Source organism: Saccopteryx bilineata, chromosome 6 (genome assembly GCF_036850765.1).
Source record: "Saccopteryx bilineata isolate mSacBil1 chromosome 6, mSacBil1_pri_phased_curated, whole genome shotgun sequence".
Lineage (NCBI taxonomy): Eukaryota > Metazoa > Chordata > Mammalia > Chiroptera > Emballonuridae > Saccopteryx > Saccopteryx bilineata.
The window spans coordinates 99,901,511-99,920,038 of record NC_089495.1 but is presented as its reverse complement, the minus strand read 5'-3'; the positions used below and the strand labels follow the sequence as shown (position 1 = coordinate 99,920,038).

At 46.9% G+C, this 18,528-nt stretch overlaps 1 protein-coding gene across 2 annotated transcripts in view; it reads right to left on the bottom strand.

Moving 5' to 3' along the window:
- CNMD (chondromodulin) overlaps nt 1-15,962 on the bottom strand; it is a 30,526-nt gene extending 14,564 nt beyond the window's left edge. For both annotated transcript variants that reach the window (XM_066236578.1, XM_066236579.1), the window contains exons 1-4: nt 15,802-15,962; nt 15,172-15,312; nt 8,945-9,085; nt 1,323-1,436 (exon numbers count right to left, since the gene is read on the bottom strand). In XM_066236578.1, the coding sequence (XP_066092675.1) occupies nt 1,323-1,436; nt 8,945-9,085; nt 15,172-15,312; nt 15,802-15,873 (468 nt within the window). In that variant the 5' untranslated portion in view covers nt 15,874-15,962. The remainder of the gene's footprint in view (nt 1-1,322; nt 1,437-8,944; nt 9,086-15,171; nt 15,313-15,801) is intronic.
- Between the last annotated feature and the right edge of the window lie 2,566 nt (nt 15,963-18,528).

The following is an 18,528-nucleotide window of genomic DNA, read 5'->3' as shown; positions in this document are numbered from 1 at the left end:
CTCGCTGTCGTGCTGTGTGCTGTAGTTCGAGTTCGCAGGGAGCACGACCTTCCATCCTGAGAGCAGCAGGCTCCTGAGGACCGAGCCGACAGGATGGGGGGGTGACCGGAGAGGGGCAGGTCAGGCCGTCTCACAGGACCTTGGTTGGGGAAATGGGAGTAGGAACATACTAATGAGCTTTAAAAACTCACTGGCTTGTTTTAGCTTTTGTTTTGTTTTGTTTTGAGATACCTCCGGCTGCGGCTCCCGTGAGGGCAAACAGTGGGTGGTTTCCAGGCTCCCAGGAGCTGACGCTGGCTTGGCCTCCCTCTCAGGGAGGCTGGAATGACCAAAGGTGGTCATAATAAATAATGACAGCAGTGGCCATCTAGTCTTTATCTGGTAGGTTCTAGGGCCTACGGGACAGTGAGCATACCCCTAGTTTGTAGATGACAAAACTGAGGCTCACAGGGTTGAAGCCACATCCACAACCAGTGTCAGGACTGGGATTTGAACCTACATTTTTCGGACTCCAAAGTCCATTTTCTTTTCGTCAGATGCGGCCACAACTCAGATGAAAGAATAATGAATGTGACCACTTTGTAAGCCCTAAAGTATCAAATAAATCTAAGCTATTGTTGTTAAATGGGTCTTTAGAACTCTGTGTACAATTCTGAAAATAAATGTTTATAAAATCAAGCTCAAAGGCAAGTTATTAATAATAAATGGGAGAGTTATGCTTAAAAAAAATCTTACAAATCTGACACATAGAAAAGAAATTTGATATATGTTGAGTTACTAGCTAGCTTCACTGGGTTGAACTTGAACCAGCGGGAAGATATTGTAGGGGCGCCATCTCAGCTCACTGCAGGGCGGAGCAGTGAGAACTCCCTCCCAGTGAAGGTGCAGACACACGGGTGAGGGAGCGGGAGGCCCAGGGCTGCTCTGCGGCAGAGGTGGGTGATCAGCTGTCAGGGGTTTTCAGGAGGAATTCCCACACTGAGTGGAGCTGAGGCTAGCAGACTCCTGAAGTCTCTCACATGAAGTGCTTTATGTTGTCTTAATCACTAATCAGATAGTTCTCAATCATCAAGCAGATATGGGCCGTGTGAGACCAAGCCCCTTGAAGTACTTTAAAATAAGTTTTTCTAAAACCTTTAAATATGCTACATCATGTAAGAATGGTCACTTAGAACCAACTAGTAGGGCCAAAATAGTGTAAAAATCCTTTGGCAGAGAAGAATTAGAACTTATGTTTTCTATCCAGAAACTAGAGACAGAAAGAGCTGTGCCTTCAAACAACATCTGCCTAGCCCTCTTGCTTTCTGGGGCCTGGTACCCACCAGTTCAGAGGCGATGCTCTGCTTGGCCACGGTGCCCACCTCAGGAATGCGAGCCTTCACCTGTGCTTTGATGTAGCACTTCTGTCCTCCAGCAAAACGGATTCCTGTGATACCCTAGGAAATGAAATACATGTTCATCCACCCGTTTATTCACCCGTTCAGCTCTTCAATGTATTGAACGTCCACTACATTCTAGGCACTGTTCCAGGTACTGGGTATAGCGATGAACAAAACAGGTGGAATCTTTGCTCTCAAGGAGTGGAAGTTTTAATGTTAACCAAAATTTTAAAAACTGAGATAAAGCCAGGTGGTATTAAGTGCTATGGAGAGAATAAAGCCGAGTTCAAGATAGGAATGACGGGGGTGTTATGGTCAGGGGAGGCCTTCACCAGGGGGTGGCATTTGAGGTGAGACATGAAGTGTGTTAATTGCTCCATCTCTCCCTCAAGCTCAGAAGAGAAGGCCATTGTTTCTATGCCGCTCTCTCTGACCATCGCAGGCTGGGGGGCCCCTTTCCTCTGACTTTTGTCAGCCCTGTCCCCAAGTCTCCATTCCTCCTCTGACTCTCTGTTCTCAGTGCCTGTATGGTAGCTCCTCAGGAATGTCATCTCAGTTATAAGCTTTCTGAGATCGCCACCTTAATCTTTTCTTTTTGGTGATCCCTCAAAGATTCTTTTTTTTTTTTTTATATTTTATTTATTGATTTTTTTAGAGAGAGAGGAGTGAGAGAGAGAGACAGAGAGAGAGAGAAGGGGGAGGAGCAGGAAGCATCAACTCCCATATGTGCCTTGACCAGGCAAGCCCAAGGTTTCGAACTGGCGACCTCAGTGTTCCAGGTTGACGCTTTATCCCACTGCGCCACCACAGGTCAGGCCCCTCAAAGATTCTTAAAAGGTGCTGGGCCAGTGAATTAATTTCATACATTCAGATTTTTCCTAAATTTCCAAGCCCAGAGTAAATATTATAAATAGTAAAGCTTTCTACAACACCAGAGGCTGAACTTTGCTCCTAGACCTTATCCAAGGACTTGGATGTTTTGTTTTCATCCCTTGGGAGACATAAACAGTGTCTCCTCCTTCTCTGCCTGGGGACCAGCCTCCAGGGACCTGAGGCAGCTTAGTGCTGACTGTACCCTCGCTGTGCCAGGCACAGCGGGGTGCTCTCCTAGAGTGATCGCCTTCACCCCGCTGGTGAACTTCAGGACGAGTGAGCAGCCGCCACAGTATTAAAGGTCTACAAATTGAGCCTGACCTGTGGTGGCGCAGTGGATAAAGCATCAACCTGGAAATGCTGAGGTCGCTGGTTTGAAACCCTGGGCTTGCCTGGTCAAGGCACATATGGGAGTTGATGCTTCCAGCTCCTCCCCACCTTCTCTCTCTGTCTCTCTCTCCCTCTCTGTCTCTCTCTCTCTCCCTTTCTCTCTCCTGTCTAAAAAAAAAAAAAAAAAAAGAATAATAAAAAAAAAAAGGTCTACAAATTGTATGCCATCGTAATGTAGACACCAACACAAATCTCGACTTTTCAATACACTGTTGAATTGAGGCCAGTGTCGGGAAGATAAGAACTTGTTGCAATGTCAGTGTCCAGGAGAGGGGGAAGAAAAGCAGTTAGAAATCCTAGGGTCCTGGCTCAGGATCCAGCCGTCTTAAAAACGAAGAGAGAAGTTGAATGTAAGTCATGGGTGAGGATATTCACAGGAAGTTATGCCACATGTGATCTCAGAACCCGGAGCCTTACAAGGCTGGTGGAGCAGAGAAAGAAAGGCTCATGCTTCACTAAGCTCCTCAGGGAGCCTGGCAGCCTCACTGGCCGGGTGGACACGTGGAACGTGTCTCACGTCTCCCACAGCACCCCTCTTGCCCAGAGAGAGGTGGTGGCACTGTGCCCATTTTACAGAGCCTCACTGCGAGGGTTTCTGACTCACTGCACCAGAGTCACCTGGGGAGAATTTCAAACACAGATGCCTGGGTCTGTCCCCAGAGACTCCGTTTAATTGGCCTGGGTGGTGCCCAGACACTGGTATGCTCAAAGGCTCCCCATGTGTTTACAATGTGAAGCCCAGGTTGAGGACCACCAGTTTAGGGGAAAGGAACTTGTGTAGGATAATAAAGTTTTAAAATGACTGAAACAGCCTGCTATAGGCCGAATGTTCATGTCCCCCGCAACCCTCCCAAATTCATATGCTGAAACCCCTCAATGTGGTGGTATTTGGAGGTGGTGTCTTGGGCGGTGTTTACATCATAGGGGTGAAGCTCTCCTAAATGACATTAGTGCCCTTATAAAAAGCATCCCAGTGTCACTTCTGCTATGTGAACACACAGTGAGAAGACAGCCCTCTATGAACCAGAAAGCAGGCCCTCACCGGACCCCAATCTGCCAGAGGCTTCATCTCAGACTTTCCCACTTCCAGAACTGTGAGAAACAAATTTCTTTAGAAGCACCCAACCTGTGGTAATCTGTTACAGCAGCTTGCCTGGACTAAGACACAGACTTCCCACCCAAGTTTCTTCGGTACTAGAGGTTCACAAACTTTCCCTTGCATCACACTTACTGGGAGGCCTTGTTAAATGAAACAGAGTGTTGGGCCTGCCTCCAGAATTTCAGATTCAGTAGGTCTGGTGTGGGGGTTACACTTTGCATTTCTAGCAAGCTCTTAGGTGCTGCTGCTACTGCTGGTCTAAGGAACATAATCTGAGAACCGCTGCTAAATCCTGGAGGTCTACTGCTCTTATTCTGCATGCAATAAATCTAGGGCTACTGATTTGAAAAACAGAAGGCAGGGGACGTGATCACTATCCCACAATGTTATATGTTCTCTTAACTTCAAACCCTGTGTCCTCTAAATGTGCGATGCAAGGGAGGAAACACCATATACCCATTACCCATATCCTCAAAGGACAGAGTTTTGATTTTATTGAAGGACTCACAGCCTGGATTGTGCAGTGAGTATTGAGTTAGTTCTGATGGTCTCCCCGGTGCAAAGAGAACTGAAATGCCCTAGGGATGGGTCCTGTGGGGAGGAATTCACACATAATAACCATCATGTCTAGCTACAAATCCATAGGAAGCAGCCAGGTATATTATGAGATTAAACAGAGGGAACGGAAAAGCACAAGAAAGTCAAGCAAACCTTCTGTTTTCGCAAACAAATAAGTCCTTAGAAGCTGGTGATAATGAAGACATTTGCTAACAAAGATAATTAGCGAAGAGTCCATTGACCTAACAATATTCTATCAATAGCCAGGCAGGCCCTGGCCGGTTGGCTCAGTGGTAGAGCGTCGGCCTGGCGTGTGGAAGTCCCGGGTTCGATTCCCGGCCAGGGCACACAGGAGAAGCGCCCATTTGCTTCTCCACCCCTCCCCCTCTCCTTCCTCTCTGTCTCTCTCTTCCCCTCCCGCAGCCGAGGCTCCATTGGAGCAAAGATGGCCCGGGTGCTGGGGATGGCTCCTCAGCCTCTGCCCCAGGTGCTAGAGTGGCTCTGGTCGCGGCAGAGCGATGCCCCGGAGGGGCAGAGCATCGCCCCCTGGTGGGCAGAGCGTCGCCCCCTGGTGGACAGAGCATCGCCCCTGGTGGGCGTGCCAGGTGGATCCTGGTCAGGCGCATGCGGGAGTCTGTCTGACTGTCTCTCCCCATTTCTAGCTTCGGAAAAATACAAAAAAAAAAAAAAAAAAAGTCAGGCAATCTCATTTGAGCCTCATGGTTTTTCTTTCTGGGGGAATCTCATCTGTTTCTATGGCTCAAACCAAAAGTTTCCAAGGAGGGCAAGAGGACCTACATCCAAGAGAGCATACAGAAATCTTGGAGGGAGCTTTTGTTGTCACAAAGTTTGGGGGCACTCCTGTCTTTAGTGGTCAGGGCCCAGGGAAGCTCGTCCAACAAGCCTGGGAAGGTCCTAAAGAGCTCACTTCCCTGTGTTCTGGGTGAAACACCTGATTAAACATACCTGTGCTTAGACCCTAACGCCATGTTACACATAAACACAAAGTTATTTCTGGAATAATTTTAATGTACAAAGACTTTCCTAGGGATGCAATTCTTGTGAAAATGGAGAGAAAACGGTACTTTTGTTCACTGTTTGAAAAAACTGCCTGCTATTTAATTGGCCAGCACATACTTAGGTCTCTGCCTTTCCAGCTGTGCCACTGACAGGGACTCAACCGTCAGAACAAAAATATGACTTTCTTTTTACTTTTCCTTTATGTTATGGTTGGGGGCCATATTGATTTTTGAAATCAATAACCTACCTACCAGGTCGGTAAGTTATGCTATCTTTCTTTCTCCCCTCTAGTTTTTTTAAATAAAAATATCAAACACAGCCCTGGCCAGATAGCTCAGTTGGTTAGAGCATCATCCAACCGTGCAAAGGTGGCCAGTTCAATCCCTCACTGGGGCCCGTACGGAAATGAACCGATGTTTCTGTCTGTTTCTCTCCCTCTCTCCCTGCCTCTCTCTAAAATCAATAATTATTTTTTTTAAAAGTCAAATATACACACAATTAAAAGAATTATATAGTGAATGCCCATATATATCCACCAGTTTATTCTATCTTGATTTCTAACTAGATTTTTGTTATATAAACGGGTTATTAGTCTGAGAGGATTGGCATAAACCAACAGCCCAGATGCTATCGAGGGTATAACTTTCTAGAATGTAACTCATACACAATGAACAAACCAGTTTTTGTATTCCTTGGGGCATTGACAAAGCCTCCTAGAACTAACTCATGTCAGGCTCCTTTGAATCCTCTTTCTGACGAGGCCCTGATGCTGGGCTCTGTCTTGGCCTGCTTATTCCAATTTTTGCAAGAATCTTGCTGAGTCAGCCTTGGTCTGAACACCTTCGATATCTGATCACCCTGGCCTGCCTTTAGCAAAAACCCTGTTAGGTCACTTTAGCAAAGAACTATTCTACCTTTTAGTAATTTTCCATCCACCAGCACTCCCAGTCTGGCTGTAAATCCCTATTTTTCTTTATTGTATTTAGAGTTGAGCCCAATCTCTTTCCTCTACTACAAAAGCCCATGGCAACAGCTCTTCTTGAGCCTGACCAGGTGGTGGCGCAGCAGATTGAGCCTTGGACCGGGACGTGGAAGACCCAGGTTCAAAACCCCGAGATTGCCATCTTGAGTGTGGGCTCATCTGGTTTGAGCAAAGCTCACCAGTTTGAGCCCATGGTCGCTGGCTTGAGCAATGGGGTCACTCGGTCTGCTGTGGCCCTCCAGTCAAGGCGCATATGAGAAAGCAATCAGTGAACACCTAAGGTGCCGCAACAAAGAATTGATGCACCATCATCTCTCTCCCTTCCTGTCTGTCCCTCTCTCTGTCACCAAACCCCTCCCCCAAAACAAAACAAACAAAAAAGAAACAGCTCTCCTTGAATAAAGCCTGCCCAACCTTCTTTAACAAGTGTCCTGAGTCACTTTTTCTTGAACAGCGGAGAGCCTGGAGCCCATGTTCAATGTGATCCCCCCTCTCAGGATGTTCTTTGGACCATCAGTTCTACTAAAACCTTGGTGGGGTCCTGGGTAAGCAGGGGAGACCGGTCACTTACAATTCAGAACCATTTCCAATCTGGCCCCACCTGCATTCCCACCCTTAGCCCTTCCCCATCCTCAGCCATAGTGGGTCCGGTAGAACTCCAGGGCAGGCCTGTGAGATTGTATTCAGCGTTCTTCCCCGGCCCTGGAAAGCTCTACCTCTTCTTTTCTGCTGGTTGAAATGCTAATTATTCTTTAAGACCTGATTCAACTGTCATCCCTTCTGTCACACCTGCTCCAACACCTCAGTGGCCAGGATCAACCCTCCTCTGTGCTCCTTCACATCACTGTGTTCAAGTTCCATCAGTACATTTTCCAGGCCGACCTGAGCCACTCCCACACGGATGTCCACCTCCTGGACTGGACTGGAGGTCCTCGAGGGGGAAACAGGTGCCAGTCATCTTTGCATGCCCGGTGCTTATCACTGTCCCTTGCACACAGTAGGCTCCAATAAATGCTTTTTGAATTTGGTTTAAAATATAGGGGAATTATGCAGGTACTATAGTGGCAGATTCATGTGTTTTCAAAAGTCCAGGTTTGTTTAAACCCATAACAGGTTCTATCCATCAAAGAAAAAACATGTTCTGCTTACCAGTTCCAACTTAGAGAAATGTGGAAGCTATCAAAGAGAATTGATCAGTTTATAAAATATTTGTGGCCCTTTTGGCCTAGGAGAACAAAACACAATCAATACCATTATTAGAACCAAAAGATTATAAAATAGATGTATAGGTTTAGAATTAAAATACTTTAAAAGTATATTCCTGAAATGTACACTCCTTGATAGAGCTGAATCTTTTTTTATTAATCCATGTAACTACCTTTTGCATGTCTTGGCATTGAGGCATATCGTAGGTGTTCAATTTGTTCTGGATTGAATGGTGTGTGTGCGGGAGTCACATTTTATAATTTTATATTGAGGAGTACAAAGAAAAATGCTTTAACCTTGTTCTGCATCTTGCAGTACAAGCCTTTAATAGGTCTGGAGGAATTATCCTCGTGCATTGCCCAGAACCATTTGCAAAGCAATGAGTGCATGAAGTACCGCTGGGCGCATGGGCCGCAGAGCCCATGCCCGGGGCAGGGCCCACTCTGGACACAGCCAGTGCTTCTCATCATCAAGCAATACCCAGCATCACCTGGGCTCTAGTGTTAGCATCTGGTTTGCTACTCGAAAGGGTTTGTGAAGTGTGTTTTGGTGTCAACAAGGGGAATTCTTTCATTCAAATGAAAAGCATCTCTAGTTTTTCTCATCAGTCAGAAGAAGCCTGGGTCGATGAGATGTCTGTGGGCCAATAAATGATCAGAAGAGACATTACTTTCAAGTGCCTTTTTAAAATTATTATTATTATCAAGTTTCATCTCCGCCAGCTACAGGTTTAACAGGAGAGCACAAACAGTGATGCCTCTTCCTTGTCTTAGAACGTGAGAATAAGATATTTCTGTTGGCCAACAGGAAAGCAGGTGTGAGTAGCACTTTGGTTTGCAGATGTACACTGAAGCATCAGTGCTTAGCTGACTGTCCCAAATTGCCTGTAAACTGAATTTTTGAAAACAAACATGTCTGCCCTTTTCAAAGGAGACTAGAATGTGTTATTGGCAATAGGCAGGAGTCAGAAAACATATGATATGATAGGGGAATTTCTCCATGCTAATTTTCTAGATTAAATAGGTCCTACCTATATTTGATAAGATTATTAGGTCATGGAAATCTTCCTCCTTTCTCTAAATTAAAAATAACACTCTAGGATAGTTTGTGTATTTTATTCCCCATGTTACAGAAAGCTGCTTGGAAAGAAATAGCTTTTTCACATCTTTCTGCCAAGAACCTTATATAGTTCCAAGAACCTGTTCTTTTCAGTGCCAAGGTGTTGCTTTTTTCATCCTGAAAATATTAACAACAAAGAGTGGTCCCTTCTCCAGGAGAATATGCTGCGTGATGTATGTGGTTTAGCGGCACGTGACTAGCCATGAAGAACAGGTACCATTTATTTGGATGTGTGTGAGGGACGCTGCTTCTCCCTGACTTAGAAAAGTCTCCCAGGCTTGCCTGGTTAAACTCTGGAAATGCATGAAATATACTTACATTCTGGAAATCATTAACTTCAATTGCTTCTTCAGCTCCGCTTCCTGTTTTAAAGGTCTCCAAGTTGTTCCCAGCGTCTATTTCCATCGACCCGTCTTGTAGTTTCCCATTGATGCTCATGGTATAATGGACATTGTAAATCTGGAAGTGAACATAAGAGTAGTCGTCTTTCCTTTTAGAACAAACGAGGGATTGTCTTCACATTAAAAAAATTATAAATTGATTTGAGAGAGAGAAAGAGATTTGATTTGTTGTTCTACTTATTCATGCATTGTTGATTTTTTTTTTTCCACAGAGGCAGAGATAGACAGGGACAGACAGACAGGAACGGAGAGAGATGAGAAGCATCAATTATCAGTTTCTCGTTGTGAGTTGCGACTTCTTAGTTGTTCATTGATTGCTTTCTCACATGTGCCTTGACCATGGGCCTTCAGCAGACCAAGTAACCCCCTGCTGGAGCCAGCGACCTTGGGTCCAAGCTGGTGAGCTCTTTGCTCAAGCCAGATGAGCCCGCGCTCAAGCTGGTGACCTCGGGGTCTCGAACCTGGGTCCTTCCGCATCCCAGTCCGACGCTCTATCCACTGCGCCACCACCTGGTCAGGCCATTGGTTGATTCTTGTATGTGCTCTGACCAGGGGTCAAACACAAAAGCTTGGCATATTGGGAAACACTCTAACCAACTCAGCGACCTGCCGCTGGCCAGGGCAGGGATATTCTTCCGACCTGCAGTATATGTGGTAACTTTCATATTTGTCAGAAATACACTAAGACAACCTTGAGAGTAATATATGAGAACATCATCCTAATTACCAATCATTTAATACAATCAACGATTTGTTTAAAAATACATTAAAAAATAAAAATAAAACCTTTGATAGTCTCTGATACTAATTCAAAGAGCTCAGTGATTTGCAATTCTGGCTGTGTATAGAAGCATCTGAGTAGAATCTCCAGGTACCGTGACTGGGTTTCCTCCTGGACTAGTCAAACCAGAACCCATGAGGTTGAGGCTTGGGGCGTAGATCTTACCTTTTTTTGTCTTTAGTGAGAGACAGGGAGAGGGAGAGGGAGAGAGACAGACAGGAAGGGAGAGAGATGAGAAGCATCAACTTGTAGTTGTGCACTTTAGTTGTTCATTCATTGATTATTTTCTCATACATGCCTTGACCAGGGGGCTCCAGCTGAGCCAGTGACCCTTTGCTCAAGCCAGTGACCTTGTGCTTCAAGCCAGTAACCTCTGGGCTCAAGCCAGCAACAATGAAACCTTGAGGTTTCGAACCTGAGTCTTCAGCGTCCCAGGTTGATGCTCTATCCACTGTGCCACCACCTAGTCAGGCAGCTCTTACTTCTGTAAAGGACAATTCTACACAACTAAATTGAACAACAAAGTGGAACAGTGAGTTTAGGCTTGTCTCTCTGTCTCTTTCTCTCTCTCTTTTCTCTCCCTGAGACCTGTTGATGGATAAATGGAAACTGACCAGGCAGAGAGTTAACTGGACTATTAACTGAACAAGTCTGCAGAGGCACCTCAATTTGAAATGTTAAAAAAAAATCTTTTGGTTAAGATTTGGCCTGGGACGTGGTCGACAATTCAGATGGCAGACAGGACTGGGATTTGCTTGATACAGAGCAGCCTCTGCAGAGAGCAAGGTCAATATGAACATCTGTTTCAGTTCTAAATGGGAGTTACTCATTTAAATGACTCTATGGAACAGGCAGATGGGGTTGTAGGGCATTTTGTTACTGGACGTGTGTGGGGAGAAGGGAGGGAGACTTGGCACCGTGGATGGGCACTGGTTCAGGAATCAGAAAGACAGGTGGCTATACAATTTATCCCTGGGTCTTGGGAGATGCTCTGAGTGTAAAATGAAGAAGTTGGACCTCATAGGTGGTTTCTCATGTATGTATTTAAAACTCCAGTTTTCACAGAGGTGGCCCAGAAGCTGAGGTGGCAGAGCAGGTGGGACTGTGAGTTTTCTTTCTCCTCTGCGCACCTACAATTTAAGCAGAGCAACTCGACTTCTGTGTATGTACTAGAATTTTGAATAAAATCTTAAGAAAACTTCTGCCATTAAAACATATTTTTAAAAAGCTTACCACTAAAGTATTACAAGCCCCACGGAGCATGATTTTACTTTCTCAGTGGAGATGTAGGGCTGGCTTTGCTAACCAGCCCCGTCTCAGGCCGCCGGCATTCTAGCATTCCGCCCCACGGGACACCTCAGGCTGGCTCGCCCTCCCTGCCTCCTTCTGACAGACTCCGACTCCTGCGGGCACTGTCTCCCAAGCTAGCCTGAGCGTGAGAGCCACGTCTCCGGGTTCTGATTCAGGGCAGCTGGAGCAGAGCCCACCAATCTGGTTTCAAGTTGCAGCTCAGGAGGTCTGTACGATCAATCCAGTTTGGGGAACTTGTTTTCTCTGGCCGAGCCAGTGCTTTCTTTATTTAGGTAAGGTTTAGAAAGCGGACTCTGTTCTGCCCCTGTGCTCCAAGCAGCTACTACTCACATGGGTTCATTATGACCGTCAAAAGAAGCGTTGCAGCCTGACCAGGCGGTGGCGCAGTGGATAGAGCATCGGACTGGGATGCGGAGGACCCAGGTTCGAGACCCCAAAGTCACCAGTTCATCTGGTTTGAGCAAAGCTCACCAGCTTGGACCCAAGGTCGCTGGCTCAAGCAAAGGGTTACTCGGTCTGCTGTAGCCCCACAGTCAAGGCACATATGAGAAAGCAATCAATGAACAACTAAGGTGTCGCAACGAAAAACTAATGATTGATGCTTCTCATCTCTCTCCATTCCTGTCTGTCTGTCTCTGACTCGCTCTCTCTGTCTCTGTAAATTAAAAACAAACAAACAAAAAATGGAGCGTTGCAGACAACACGTGTGTGAGTTCCTGCTGGCACAGCATCCTTCTCTCAGGCAACAAGAAGCTCTGAAAACATTGTACATAAGCTTTTGCTAGTGAAGCAATGCAAAAATTAAGAAATTAATGGTTTCCACCTTCCTAACAGGTCTAAAGGAGACAAGACCGTGACACTAGAAGAATGGGTTGTGGTCCTAATTTGACTCTCCTTCACTGCCACCTGTTGTCACCTTCCTCCCAGCAAAGCTCTTCACGCACATACAGGTGTTGCATTTTCCTACTGTAGGTCCAGCCCATATTTCATAAGCAGCGCACAACCTGCGTGGGGCATCCGTGAGAGGTCTGTGCCCTAAGCGATGGGGGCAGTGGTGGCAAACTGTGAAATTATTACAAAGTGCTGGGCGCCGAGCTCAGAAGGAGGCTGGGTTGATGGAGCAGTAATCACATTATTTCCTCTAAACTGATGGAGCTGCTGGCACCTAAGGCTATTTCTATCAAGTACAATGAAGTTTATTATTTGCCAAAATCCTGCTCAGTATGGTGCCTTTTACAGCTAAGGCTATTTGCTAATGAGTTTCTCATAAAGCCTGGGTTCTCTCAGCTTAATTATACAACGTTTAGGACGATGTCTGGAAAAATCTGTCTGAGAAGAAAGGCCCCCAGCAGTGATCTCATCCCCTGTCCCACAGGGTAGGGCTGTCAGTTATCTAGTGTTGCTGGGAATTTCCCTTGTTTCAACGCCTTGTTCCCCATACAGTTATGTGGCTGAAACATGGCCTCAATATTTGAGCCTAGTCACTTGTTCCCAATTATTAGCACTCAGATGCTTCATAGGCCTCTAGCTGAGTTCAAGTAAAGCTGTCCTCAGGGGATCTACCCATGTGAAAGGGACAGGAGGTGAATTACAGCTTGTTAAGCCAATAGAATGGAGCAGAGGCATGGATGATCCCTGAAGAGTAGGTGATCTTTTTGGTTGGGGATCTCTTCCTGTTTGACAGAGACTTACCTTTTTGGTTATGTTGTAGTTGGGTTACTGAGGTTTGTATTCAGGGACAGCAGCCCTGTGCATGTGCTTGTCAGAGACGGTGCCAAATTTACTCTATTTAGTAGTATTTTATTATTTGCTTTTCAAAGTGAAATAATATAAATCAGCATCAAATATTTGGGGAGAAAAAAGAAAAAAAACCGATCACAGTGTTTTTCATTCTCCTGCCTGTACAGAAAATAGCAAGAACTGATGGTTGGCAATAAAATGTGATTCATTATTCCTCTGTATTCTTAGAATTTAATACTGCTCTCTTGAACCAGATAACGAACCATCATGCAGGAAAGTAAAAGATAAAAAAAAAGGGAGCCCAACTATTCAGAATGATCTTTCAATCTCTCTTTTTAAGAGCTTATCAGTTAGCTGAGTTTGCTGTGAATAATTAAATGCCACGTGGTATTCATTTTAATATATATTACAACCAAAATCTTTACCAAAAAAAGCGCAAAATTATTTTTATCCCCAAGTGACCTGTTGTATTGAGGTTTTGTCATCTAAAAGATAGCATTTACATTCAAATATCGCACAAGTTCCCAAGGGATGACTTGCTATTAATGGAGATGTAGATATTGAAATCCTTCCCATGTTCAGTGGATGCTTTCAAATATGAGCATCTGGCCCAGCTTACCTAGTTAAAATACAAATACATTAAGACCCTTTTCAAATATACACGAAATACTGTGCAATTCTGATCTTACAAATCGATGCTTGTAAATTTGATGTAGTCTCTAAAACAGACTCAGTGCTAAATGACATGCTTATCTACAGTAGGCATTTGAGTTAAAAATACAAATTAGGCAGTGACTACAAAAGATGTTATGTGTAAAATGGTTGAATTGCTTTCAGCACCATTTTCTCTAAGTACTGGAATTTGTTCATGCTTTGAATATCACGGTGGGAGAGAGGGGAGGAGGCAGCAGTCACAAATCCTCTGAGGGTAGTGATTAAGAAACAGCCCTTTGTGTGTATACTAGAGATGGAATTCTTTTCCATTAGTCCAAATAAGCTTATGCCAGGCCTGGCAATGGTCACCAAGATAAAACGCCAGCCTTTCCAAAGGTGAACACAATTCAGAGTATTTAGAGAACACACTGAATTCTGCCCAGTCAAGTTAGAAGCACTTTTTATACTCCTGGAGCTTTAAAATAAACAGTCGAAAACAAAGAAAGTAGGACAGCAGTTAGTGAAACATTTACCTTAAATCACATGTGACTAGGCCTGAATGGATTTTTAAAAAGATTTGCTGCTTTTAAGGAAGTTACACTTGTTGCCCCCTCCCCCCTTAGAGCAAGAGAGAAAAGAGCATTACTGAGTAGGTCACATGCAAAAATAAATAAATAAATAAAAATAAGCCAAACAAAAACCCCTGGAAGATGATTTGTTCCCAACACTGGGTCTAGATAGTTCTTCACTATCTTTGTCCCAGGTTCTTAAATTCACAGTCTTTCTTAGCTGAGAGAGGCCTTAGCACTCATTTAGTTCTATTTCTTCCTCGAGGTTGAAAGTAAACCCAGGCCAGAGAGGTGGCATGCCTTATCCAAGGTCACACAGCTGCTCAGTGGAAGCTCCAGGCCTGTGGAAAACGGCTTTCCTCACCTCAGTCTGTTGGCTCAGTGGTAGAGCATCCACTGTCATGTGGATGTCCTGGGTTGGATTACCAGTCAGAGCACATGCGAACATCTGCTTCTCCCCCCACTTCTCTCTCTCTCTCTCTCTCTCTCTCTCTCTCTCTCCTTTTCCTTGTTCTCCCCCTCCCCCTCTCCCTCCCTCCCACAGCCCTGGCTCAATTGGTTCTAGTGCATTGGCAGGAGCTTCCTGGAGCCTCAGCCTCAAGCTCTAAAAATAGCTCTCGGTTGGGAGCATGGCCTCAGAGGGGCAGAGCATCAGACCGTCTAAGGCCCGCAGGGAGTCTCCCAGTGGGGGCACATGCGGGAGTCTATCTCCCCTACTCTCACTTGGGAAAGGAAAAAAAAAGACAAAAGAAAGTAAAGGGCTTTCCTAGAACTGTCCATTGCATTTTTCCCCTCCTCTGCTCCTCTACGTTTTAATATTGTCCCTTAAAACTCTGCCTTGCTTTTCCACAGTGTCCTATGAGCAGAAAGCCGTGTAGTGGAGTTCGAGGGAAGAAGGCATAAGATGCCCGGGGAGGCCCCCAAAGCAGGTGCTAAGGGGAGGGTCCGCCGCCTGGCAGTCAAGAGCGGACCCTCGCAGTCCAAGGGCGCCACCTAGCGGGTAACATGGGGGTGACAGGGAGGACCTCACTACCCCGCGCGCCTCTGGCTCCCGCGCACCTCCCCGCCCTGCGCCCTCCCTAGACTTACGTGATTGTCACTCCCCTTCCAGAAGTAGAAAGCCGCGATGGCCCCGAAGAGCAGCAGCACCGCCCCCGAAATGAGGACCACAGCTCCCACCTTGAGCAGCCGTGCAGGGCTGGAGGGCTTCACGGTCACCGTGGCGTACGCCTGCGGGCGGGGACCCGAGGGGGACAGATCACGTCTGAGTCGCCCGCACCCTGGGACTCCGCTCGCCTCCAGGGACTAGGGGTAGGGATGGGAAACAGTTTGCCCAGAGTTCCTCCCGGCGCTCCCTTTCGCCATGCTCCTTCTCGCGTGACCCTGACACTCAGGCGTGGCTGTTTGATAGCGCACTTTGCGTGGTGCAAAGCCATCGCCCGCTGGTCTGCACATCCCGCTGGCCACAGGACGCCCCCACCTGACTCCCTTTCCACCCTTCCCCTTCACACCCGCCTGTGAATTGATGGTCCATGAACACGCACACGCGTGGGGCGTCACCTGACCCTCCACATTTGAAGCCCCAATTTGCTCCAACCTCCCACATTCGGTGGCACAAATTGCTGACGCTGGACGGTGACTTCGGACCCTTACGCGAAGCCCGGGCCCTGCGTGTGGACTAACCCGGCAGCTGGACTGGGGATCCCGGGAGGTACTCACCGGGGGCCTGCAAAACTCGACGTCGTCAGGCCCTACAAGGGCGATGGGAACTTTGTCAGAGTTCTCTGTCATGGCTGCAGCCAGAGGAGCAAGACTCAGGGAGGCTCCGCGCACGCCCTGGGTTCTGTCGTGCTGCTCCGACGTGCAGGCTTTTCAGCTCCTCACAGGCGCACACACACGGTGCCCTGTTCCTGGGCCAGCCCAGCGAGCGGTCCCCACCCCTTCCAGAGCCTCACCTCTCTCCTCCCTTTCCTCTCCAGCCCGGAGCAGCAGTGTGAGCTTGTCCTACATTAACACCCCCCCCCAATACCCCATCCTGGTAAACCTGAATGTGTCATGGGTGGACGTGGGGGTGAGGTGGGTGGATAAACCCGGATGAGTTCTGTGACCCCAAGAAATGCAAAACTGCCGGGACTCTTTCACCATCTAAGGGTCTCAATATGTCAGAGGGCTCTGTTGTGATACCTGGCTGGAGGCCCATGCCCTGCAGTGTCTCCGTATGTGTGTTGAGGAGTTGGTGGGACAGAACAGAGAGGAGTAGCAGGGTCAGGCAAGTGGACAGGGCACTGGCCAGCGTGTGCCAGGGTTACACCAGCCTGAAATTGCTGCATCTTAGAGATAGCTCCTAGTCCCGTTTCTCTAGGAGGTTCAGGCGGAGGGTACAGCTGCAGCAAAAATGACAGCTAAGGAAGGAGTTGGGGAAAGCAGAATAAAAGTGCGTTCTGATTGGTTGGCTAAATGAAACAAACAATGGCAGCACCCCCCCCAACACTAATATGTCCAAAGGAATAACTAGAACCTGTATATAAAGCAGAACAGGAGTTTCTTCACTTTTGGCAATGCCATCAGCCAGTACTAGGATGCCATGGTACCTCCTTTGGCTCCAAGCTTCATTAATTCACACTGGCTGGGAGCAACTTTCTACAGCAGGGGTCAGGAACCTATGTCTCTCGAGCCAGATGTGGCTCTTTATTTTTTTTCTTTTATGTGTGTGTGTGTGTGTGTGTGTGTGTGTGTGTGTGACAGAAACAGAGAGAGTCAGAGAGGGACAGACAGAAAGGGAGAGAGATGAGAAGCATCAATTCTTTGTTGTGACACCTTAGTTGTTCATTGATTGCTCTCTCATATGTGCCCTGGCGGGGGGGGGGGAGGGGCTACAGCAGACCGGGCGACCCCCCGCTCAAGCCAGTGACCTTGGGCTCAAGCTGGTGAGCCTTGCTCACACCAGATGAGCCCATGCTCAAGCCAGCAACCTCGGGGTTTTGAACCTCCGTCCTCCGCATCCCAGTCCAACGCTCTATGCACTGCGCCACTGCCCGGTCAGGCCAGATGTGGCTCTTTTGATGGCTGCATCTGGCTCGCAGACAAATCTTTCATTAAAAAAATAACATTAAAAATATAAAACATTCTCATGTATTACAATTCATTCATTTCCTACTGCTCATGTTCATGGTTGCAGGTGGCTGGAGCCAATCACACATGTCCTCAAGAACAACACCAAATTTTTATTGGATATGCATAACATACATGGGTCTTTGTATGGCTCTTTAAAAGGAATTATATTTTAAAATATGTGGCGTTCATGGCTCTCTCAGCCAAAAAGCTTCCCGACCCCTGTTCTACAGAGTCCTCTGCTGAGGAATGAGGGGAGAGGGCAGGTGGGCCGGGGAGAGCGTGTTGCTGGGAGAGACTGAGCTTTCCTGAGCAGAGGGGGATCGGACGGGCAGGACTGCCTGAGGAGGAGGAGTTGGAATATGAGGGGATGCTGAGAAGAGGGCGGATCCGTGACAAGCGCAATGACAGTGGGGCTGAGGTGGGGGGAGGGGGGACTTCCACAGAAGAATCTGTAGGACCTGGCAGGCACCAGGTTGGGGATACTGAGGATTTAGGCTGTGGAGGAGGAAAAACTAATTTTCCTCTTACATTTCTAAATTCTTCTGGTTGGACTAATAATCAAATTAACATGAGACAGAGTAACAGGAGAAAAATAACCAAATACTTTTATGTATGTATGTACAGGCGTCCCATAAGAATATGGGGCCTGAAGCCAGGTGGGCAGTTGAGGCTTATATGCCATCTTGATTGGGTCTAGGAAGTGTGTGTGAGGGGGAGGGGTTTGCAGGAAAATGTTGTGGTTTGTGAGTTCAAAGGGCAGGAAGGCAATTCACATGGAGATAGAAAATCAAATGTTTGTAGACATGTTTGCTGGGCCATCTTGAACAGAAGGACACAGAGAGGACTTGAACAGAGGCCTTGCGAGGTCCTCCCAGTTTGTCACATGTTCATACTAGCCACTGTTATCTATGGTGATGTTGCCCTTTCTGGGGCAAGTCTTCTCTCAAATATTTTTAGGCTGCTGGGGGAAGGTCAAAGGTTTTCCCTGAGTCTTTTGTTTCTTGAAAATAACCAACTTAACATAGTTAATATCCCAAAGACATACTGCTCCCCTTCAAGCCCTAGGAGCACTGGGAAGTGGTAGGAGTCCAGTGGAAATGGGGGAGTTAGGAGGAGCAGCTTTGAGAGAACAGATATGGTAAGATTAATCTTAGACATGGTGACCATGAAAAAAAAATGGGGCCCTGGCCAGTTGTCTCAGTGGTAGAGCGTTGACCCAGCGTATAGAAGTCCTGGGTTCCATTCTCAGTCAGGACACACAGGAAAAGCAACCATCTACTTCTCCCCTCCCTCTCCCCCTCCTGCAGCCACGGCTCCATTCATTAGAAAGCA